This window comes from Pundamilia nyererei, unplaced genomic scaffold, assembly GCF_000239375.1.
Source record: "Pundamilia nyererei isolate P.nyererei 1_Seehausen unplaced genomic scaffold, PunNye1.0 scaffold00038, whole genome shotgun sequence".
Classification (NCBI taxonomy): domain Eukaryota; kingdom Metazoa; phylum Chordata; class Actinopteri; order Cichliformes; family Cichlidae; genus Pundamilia; species Pundamilia nyererei.
Genome location: NW_005187439.1, coordinates 299,856 through 308,779, shown reverse-complemented (window position 1 = coordinate 308,779; position 8,924 = coordinate 299,856). Strand labels below are relative to the sequence as shown.

Genomic DNA, 8,924 nt, shown 5'->3' with positions numbered 1-8,924 from the left:
CACACACACACACTCACACACACACTCACACACACACGCTGAGAGGCTGTAAGTGGAAAGGAATGAGTGGAGAAATGCATCATGAACGGATGAGATGATGCTGCTCGCAGATTTATGAGCCGATATCGTGTTTCAGCCCCTGAAGAGCATATTTAGTCTACATGCACTCTGTCACATCCACACCTCATTTATGTGGTTTACTTGTGAAATTTGTCTTTGTGCAAAACTCTAGTGATAAAAACATTCCTGGGATTTTCTTTTTCTTAGTTTTTCACTGAGGCTCTGCAGGAGTGATGGGATATTGTCCGCTACATTCATTTGAAACATATTTTAGTTGTCGCAGAGTTACTGTAAAAACTTAATGACCCTGCAAACGACTAAAGTGCAAAGGTCAAGGAAACAGGTTTTTAACCACGTTATGGAAAAGGTTAAAATGTCTGCAGGACGAGTCTGTAACTCTAGTTCCCTTTTCTTAAAGAAGCCCTGATTATAGTCGAGGAACAGCTCGTCTGAATTTATGCTTTTAATGGGCACGAAACAAACGAGGTGTTACAAAATGAAGTATTAAGTCTAAGCCCAAATATTAAATTATTAATAGTGCAACATGAAAAAAATGATTAAAAAAACATTAGGGTTGTGTGTGTTTATAATCCGTCAGAGGACTGAAGTTCCTCGTGTTTCTGCGTCCGGCCGCAGTCGTACATCGCTCGGTGCAGACTAACTTCTGACCTAAACAACAACCCGCTCGCACTTCCAGGCGTCACAACTCGAGCATGAAATGACATCGGACACTTTTTATGGAAGTTCAGTCTTATAAAGTTTATTGACGTGAGGGAAACATCGACATCGTGTTTAAATACTCGACACAAATAAAGTTATTCAAACATGCGCGTGTAAAATATTATACACTGTACATAAATATTACACTGGAAAAACAATCATTTCAAACTGGTCTATTTTCCGATGCAGTGCTCACGTTTACATTTGACCCCAAAAACCACAACTGCAGCTGATCTCTGGCTGAGACAAGCCTCGTGTTTATAGTGCAACAAAGGACACCTCGTGGATTTTAATGGAATGCTCGACTTATGGCGGGCGTGGGCCGTTTGAGGATGGCCTCCACGGAGAAGGACAGAGACTCGCTGGGCGCCATCTTGGTCCCTACAGGCTTCGACAGAAAGTCTTTGGCGTACCTGTCTGCGAGTTTTACCGCCTGAAAGTCTTTGGCAGAGCTCTCCCTGTACTTGCGGGCCGCCTCCTCTAACAGCTCCTTGCAGTACGGAGCTCTGAGCTCTGGCCCGGACCCGCTGGCTTTTTCACTCAGCGAGTGCTGGATGAGGGAGTGAAAGGAGTTGAGTTTCATGGAAGGCTTAGCACTGTCCTTGCTTAACTTGCTGGAGTTTTGGGAATGAGGGTGGTTGGGGAAAGATTGTCCAAAGCTCCTCTTAGGAGGAGAGAAGGCCGAGCACTCCCTCTGCTCCCCCTGGGTGACGGCAGGAGGTTTGGGGTCGGGCCTCTGAGGGTCTGATAAGTCCTGCAGAGCAGCGGCTCGGGATCCCTCCAATTTAGCAGCGAGCGCGGCCTCCTGCTCTGGCGGCTGACTCTCAGCGGGCATCGCTTTGGGCTCCCACACAGCACCGGGCTTCATGTTCTGCACCGCCGTGGCGTTAAACAGGCACTGCTGGTACAGAAGAGCGTCTCCCAGGTTGGCTGCGCCGCGGGGCCACATCACGAAGCCACCTCGCGACGGCTGCAGCGGGTAATGGCGGTAGGTGGTCGCCACGCTGACGTTGGAGGAGATGAGCTCAACGTTCCCAGGGGTCGAGGGGTACTGCATGCCCAGATCCAGGCAGTTAGGGGAGAGGAAGCTGCACAGCTCTTTGGGCTGCGGCTCGACCGGAGCTGCCGGCGAGTAGGCCGTCTTGTAGGAGTTGTACTCAGACGAGTGGTGGACCAAGCCGTTGGGGAAGAGGAGAGAGCCTGGAGCCCCCTGGTTGTTCTCCATCAGCTCTCGTTCTTTGTACTCCCGCTCCAGCATGATGGTTTCCAGCTCCTTGTCTGCAAAAGCCCTTCTCTTCCTCATGCGGTCGCTCAGCGGAGGGGGAAGAGACGGGTTGGCTGCCAGGAACGGATCAGACTGCACCGGGCGATATCCTGTCATCGAAAATCAAACATTTACTTCAACTTTTATGACATCGAGTGTGTTTGGAATTATATTACGACACCCAACATAGATAATAATCTAATTAGCTATTTATACTTTGTAATGCTGCTAAACGAGTTAGCGTATCACGTGCCAGAGTTTTACTGCTTACAGATGTTAGCACGTCCTTATCGCCCCGTTGGTGTTAAAGGAAAAAGAAATGTAAGCCCCGCTTCGAGCGAAGGAGAGGCAGAAGAGGAGCTTTTCTTTTTGTCTGAGCCGTACCTTCGAGGATGCTTTTGGCGAGCATGGTGGACGGTCGGATGTGTCGCTGATATATCGTCCTCCTCTCTGCAGGAATTGGTTTCCCGGATATGCCTTTCTTATCCTGAGAAATTAGAGAAACAAAAGAAAAATATTTAAAAGACGCTGACAGAGTGTTCACCTTAATCCTTGTTAAAATAACAGCTGAGGTCCAAGTCCCATGTATGTTTGGATAATAAAAACCAGCCTCTTAATAATAATCCAGTTAAAATATGGGCAGCGACACACATTTCTCGTGTTATTACAGCCTTGAAAAGGCCTCGAAACAGCCCTAAACAGGACGGAGACGCAGGCCTAACAAGTCAATCTAACATTTAACACATTTAGTTTTTATTTTTTTGCAGTAATAGAAATGAGAGAAAGTGTTTGTTAAAGATATAAACTTGGACATTTAACAGGAGCTCAGCTGATGACACAAACTGGGAAACATTCATCTGGTCTCATCTTTAAAATGCTGGCGCCGTAACAGTTTTGCTCTTTTACAGAAATATGCGCAGATTTTTCACACACACATGAAACAGCTGTGATTTTGTGTTTTTATTCAAATTCTCTTCCTAAGCCTTTATTTGGGGGAAAAACAAAATATTCCTCATTTGCTGAATGAACCTCGAAAACCTCCAACGGCTCCTCGGATGTGCCTTTATATTCGTGTTTGTTCAGTGAAGCTAACAAAGCGATATAAAGTGCACGCTGAGCGACTGCATTCACGCTGAACACTGAGCCTCGGCTTTACTCTGATCGGCTGCAAGCCCGAACACAGAGCCTTTAAAATAACTGCGCTTCTGAAGGCTTCGGGTTCTTATACAAACTTTGGAAGAATCAGCGCAGCGATTTTCTTTTTCTTCCACTGTAGCACAAAGGTCAGTGTGCAAATGTGCCGCAGTTATCAAAAACAACACGAAGAAGCGCTCGACTTTCCCACAGACAAAAGCAGAAACTGCCCCGTTTACAAAAGAAGGACTTCAGCACAACAGAAGCTGCGATCACAGAAGCAAGGCCTGATTCACTAACACTGAGGGGTCAAAGGCCACAGGTCACTGTAGCGGCTCCAAGTGCCACAGCTTGCTGTGTGAGGAGATAAATATGTTGAGCTGCCTGATTTCAAACAGTCCTGATCATCTGAACTTTCCGCTGAAAACCCTGAGCTGCAGGGCAGCAGTGATCCAGGCTCAGACTTCCAAGCAAGCAGCTGATTAACCGGAGACGCTTCATCACACACGTGAGTCCTTCCTGTGTTATTAGCGCGAAGCACCTGAACGCATCAGCACAGCACCTCCACCACACACCACCCTCAGTCTCACCTCCGTGGCCTGCTGCCTCCTCAGGGCCACCTGCGCCGCCATCACCCGCTGCCGCTCCACCACCAGCAGGCAGTTGGCGCACTGGCAGTCCCTCCAGCGGCAGAAGCGCTTGTGGCCCTTCAGGCAGGACACCACGCCGTGGTTGCGGCAGCGGGCGCACTTCGGCGTGCGGCTCAGTTTCCTCTGGTCACCCGCGCACATGGGGCCCGCCCTGTCGCGGCTCTTGGTGCCGGGGCAGTCGTCCTCTGAGGCGGCGTGGCCGAGCTGCGGAGAGCCGGGGCGCTCGGAGGAGTCGGCCAGCTCTTCGCTCTCCGTCTCCAGGCTCTCCACGTCGATCTCCAGCTCACACCCGGAGTTCTCTGACATGTCTGCCGGATTTAAAGCCAGTTTGTACCTGGAGACGAATACGAGTTATTAGATTAGATCAGGTGAGAAAAACTGGCACTTAAAATATGTAAATATCACCAGTTTGTCAGACTTAACACACCAAATATTCCCATTTCCTCATCTGGACAGTTTCATGAATTATCCCAAACTCTCGGGACTGTCATTTCTTATTTAAAAAATAATTAAATAAAAATATTTTAGTCTAGTAAGTAGATTATCTACAAGAATAAAAAGATAATAATAAATCTGTTGTTCGTTTTTTTTTTATTCAAAACAGCTTGAAGTTTTTCAGAAGGTTGAACATTTATTTTTATTTACAGCTGTGAAATATTTTAACACGACAGTTTGTAATCAGAGAAAGTGAGGCCTTAATAAAACCAGAACTAGTAAAACTCCAACAGTCTGCTGGATCTCAGAGGAGTTTGTCACATAACCCGGGATATTTGGGTCACACTGGCTCACAGAGTTTAATTAAACCGGTTTAATTAATCTGCGTCTGAGCGACTGAGCCGAGAAACACTTTTAAAGAACGGAATGAATTTTACCTCCAGGAGTCCAGCAGGGCGGGGCAACGTCGTTAACACCGTGATGAACGCCTCACACACTCACACACACGGTCCAGACTCAAGCTTGTAATTAGCCGTTAATTGAGCAGATAAACGCAGAGCGCGCCGGGGACGCGTCCAACTTTCCTCTGACACGGACACAAGGAGCCACACCGCTATGAACCGAAGCAGGCTGCCCTCTGATTGGCTCATTTACAAACACGCAAAGAGCCAATAGGAGCAGGAGCAGTTATGCAGGGGCGGGCGGAGCGTCGGCCACAAGCACCGCGCTCCCCGCGGTTACTTCAGGAGGGCACTTTCCAGGAAAGACAGGCCGAAAGGGGGAAGAAAGTCGTCCAGGACACCAGCGCAACAGCATGTCTGCGTTTAATTTCAGGTTCGTGTGAGCAGAAACGGAGCTTCAGGCCTGGCTCACTGTCCTCCTCGAGCTTTTTAGTTTTCAGCTGAAAAAACGAACAAATGAAACAGAATTTTCCAAAACTGTAACTTTCAGTGAGCAAATGAGGAAAACTGTCATTTATTAATAAGTAAGCCTTTAAAAAGAGAAGATGATATTATAAAGATTGAAAAAAGATTGAACCTGGTGGATTCACTTCCTGACGTCATTATTCTGCTGGGCCTCTGCCCACAGACGGGGGTGGGCGGGGCGATACAGGTGTCCTGCAGGTTGTTACAGTCCGTGCAGCTGGCACAGATAACCGGGGAAGATTACCGTGTTTTCACAACAATCACACCTGAGACAAAAACCCACCGTGTCAGCATGAAGAGGAGCCCCACACAAAACAGCAGCTGGAGGATACGGAGGCCCAAATGTGCCTCAGACCAGCAGACGCGTTGTATAGAATATCTGAATATTATATTAATACATCTGATTATTATTATTCGCTGCTTTTATTTTGGAAATCCACCCTCATAATTCTCCTTTGATGCTATAAACGGCCTGAGATGAAGTCCTGTCTGAGTGCTCTCTCTCTGGTCCTCAGTGTCTTTTTCACCCGTGACACTAATGACTGAACGTGGGCCTTGCACGCGTGCATCTTTGTTTGCGGGCTGCTGATTGAGAGTCAGCCTCACAAAGACAAAAACACGGACACGTGACATTTATTCATTGTCAACCGACTTTCACGGGAACTGACTGCGGGACAAAGCACACGCGCACACAGGCCTTCACAGTGGACGGCAGCGCGGACTGCTGCGAGTTAATGTCACGCATGTGCTGCATTGAGAAAGAAGGCCGTGGGACTCTGTCCTGCGGGATTTTTTCAAACTAAAAATGTCCACATATTTTTAATTTACTGTCACTGTGCGCATGCGTAATATTAAAAAGAGATTTTCCTAAATGACATTTTTATCTGTTTATAATTCTCATTATCATTATGATAATATAATAATTCAAGAAATATGATTTTTCTCCGGAGTAAATTTAAATATAGTTACAGACTTTTATTAGCTCTTTGTTTTCCGTGACGAGTTCAGATCTTTATTTCTTATTTTCACGGAGGACCTGGTCCCGCTTTGTGCTTTTCTGGCACGCGGACTCAAGATGAGCCGGTGTTGTGCCAAAAAGTGATCGCCTGGCAAAAACTGATGTCCAATGTTTCCGTGTATTTTTTATGTGTAATATCAGTTTTTCAAGTATCTTTACAACTCTGTGTTATTGTACATTATAACCAACCCGCTCCTTTATCCCCACCTGAAATATTTTTACTGAATATCGTAATATTTGCTGCTGTGCTCTTGGCCAACTTACTCTTAAAAACACATTTTTAATGTTAATGAGATTTTTTTTAACTGCATAAATAAAGGTTATATAAAAGTCGCTGCCAAATGCAGCTTCTTGTTACACGAATGTTGTTTGTGGCTCAATATGACTTTGTGTCATCCATGAGAGATGCATTTGACATGTTTCACATATTATAGCCCAACAAGTTACTTATTGCAGTTTAAATACGAGCAATCAGTTTTTGGCAAATATTAAAAATGCCAAAAAGTGTCCGCAGGTGCAGCTTTATTTGCTTCTTCGTCTTAATTTACTGCGGAGGTTACGAGCAGCCCACCCGCGGCTGCTGCTTCCACGCCGGGAATGCTTTGATACTGAGAGCGGGCCGGAGGGCCGGACAGGCGGGTCGCGCAGAGCCGGACCCTCCAGGAGAAATGTGGACGTCACGGCCTGGAGGTCTTTCAATGACTTTTCAGAGAGGGGTTATTTTTGAACTCTTCGGAGTTCCTTGAAGGAATTATATGGATCCGTGAAATAGTTGTTGGCTTTAAGGAGTTAATCTAAGGGATGTTTGGTGAATTCCCAAGGCCAAGGAATTTCCAGGTTTTAGCTGAACTCCGCATAAGGATTTTCCAGGGACCTTTAATTTGATTTTAGAAATGTAGCTTGTTAAAGGGTCTTTGCAGGGAGTCCTGATTTTGTATTGATTGTTTATTAATTCTGATATTTTTCCTTCGTGGAATTTGATCATTTCACGGGTGGTCGCTTATCTGCTCAGAGGTTGGGGTGTATCAGACCATTAGGTGAGGACTCTGGGAATCACTGATTGGGTTTTAGGCACTGATGGAATTTCATAAACATTCACGGGTCTGTTAAGTCTTGATTGCTTTAAAAGAAGCTTTGAGAAGAAAATGTAAGTTAAAATTAATTTTAGGTGCTTTGCAAACCCCCCTCAACCTTTTTGGGATGTTGTAAGAGAGATTTGCTCCACTTAGCAATTTCAGAGGTTATTACGAGGAAACCCAGAGATGCTTGAACAAATTCCATGATCACCTCAGGAATCCTGAGATCTTCGATCAGTTTTCCTGGATCCTGGAGTGGTTTTGAAACATTACAGGTGTTTCCGGCCTGTGACTGTTTTAGAGTATTTCCTGAAACCAGGAAATCTTAGTTTTTGTTCCCCGAAGATTTTCTGTGAGGAGGTTCAGCGGGGTTCCCTGTCCAATGTCACAAATGCAACAATACATCTCCTCAGACAGTACTGCCTCAGTTTGGATGTTCCTGATGTTCCTGTAAAGAAACCAGTCTGTGATAACCGAGAGTCATTAGTCATCTCATGACTTTTATTCATCTGAACCTTCGAATGGTGTCTCTTTAGTATGATTCCATAAACATTTTAGGAATAGTTTTCCACATTTCGTTGTTGTTTTGTGGGAGTGGCTCCCTGCCTTTGATTTTCCTGCACCAGGTATTTCCCCAAAAGCAAACATAAGAAGACAGAGTTCAGGTCCAACATGACATCATGAAAATAATTTTAAACAGCACAGGAAACAGTTTTCAGAACATTAAAGGCTTCTTTCATTCCCACAGCGTGCACAGATATGTGACAGTGTGTGTTTATAAAAATCATGTGTTAACTGCATTTGGGCTTTTTGTGGAAACATGCAGGAAGCAGCGATTTTGGCTGATATGACCTTTGCGTGGATGCAGACACACAGTCCTCACATGCTGTCCAGTTTACTTTGGGCCTGATTGAAACAGCAGCATCTCGTTGGAAGCGTCCTGCTGTGCATGCCGTAAAGTGTAACAGGAGCTGTGTATAGACAGAACGAGCAGCGTGGGATCACTGGGGATCCTGCTATGTTAATTAGCCTCTGATGGACCGACAACACATGCAGCTGAATAGAAAACCAGGCGGGGCGACATTTGTCTCTGTCTGAAGGAGGCTGACACCTCGACCTCTCATGGCCAATGTGCAACAAACAGGAGGACGTGTCCTACAGCTGCCTGACAAGCCTCATCCACGCTTTTTACTTTCATCTGCAGCCAGTTCCCTGTAACCCGACTGCTGGTCATCATGTGATAATTAGGACCTTTTCTCTGTGAGAAAGAGAAGCAGCTTTAAAGTAAACTTACATTCCTTCAGTCTGAGTTTGCACTGACATTATCGATGCACTGAATAAAAGATGTTACTTACAAGCTCCCCACACTTTCATTTGGAGAATAATATCGTTGTGATGTTTGTGAATTACACTTGTATCATATCCAGAAAACTTTCCTTTTATCCTAGTTTCACTTTTATGTAAAAATATTGTATGTAAAAAATATTTATGTGGATAGAATTTTTTAGCACACAAGCATGCGCTGCAGTTTAACAGGAATGTGAAGTTTTTAAGATTAAAACGTGACATTCCTCTGTTGTCCACTGGGCGGCAGCCTTCAGCCGGAAATCCAGCGATGTTCTGTTATTCTTACTCCACCAA

General features: G+C 45.5%; 1 protein-coding gene across 1 annotated transcript; it reads right to left on the bottom strand.

Moving 5' to 3' along the window:
• Positions 1-800: 800 nt before the first annotated feature.
• dmrt2a (doublesex and mab-3 related transcription factor 2a) lies at positions 801-4,900 on the bottom strand. The gene is made up of 4 exons (XM_005730521.1): positions 4,701-4,900; positions 3,769-4,162; positions 2,429-2,531; positions 801-2,154 (listed from the first exon to the last, which is right to left on the bottom strand). Exons 2-4 carry the CDS (start codon positions 4,132-4,134, stop codon positions 1,070-1,072), a joined length of 1,554 nt encoding a protein of 517 aa, XP_005730578.1. The 5' UTR covers positions 4,135-4,162; positions 4,701-4,900; the 3' UTR covers positions 801-1,069.
• Positions 4,901-8,924: the final 4,024 nt, after the last annotated feature.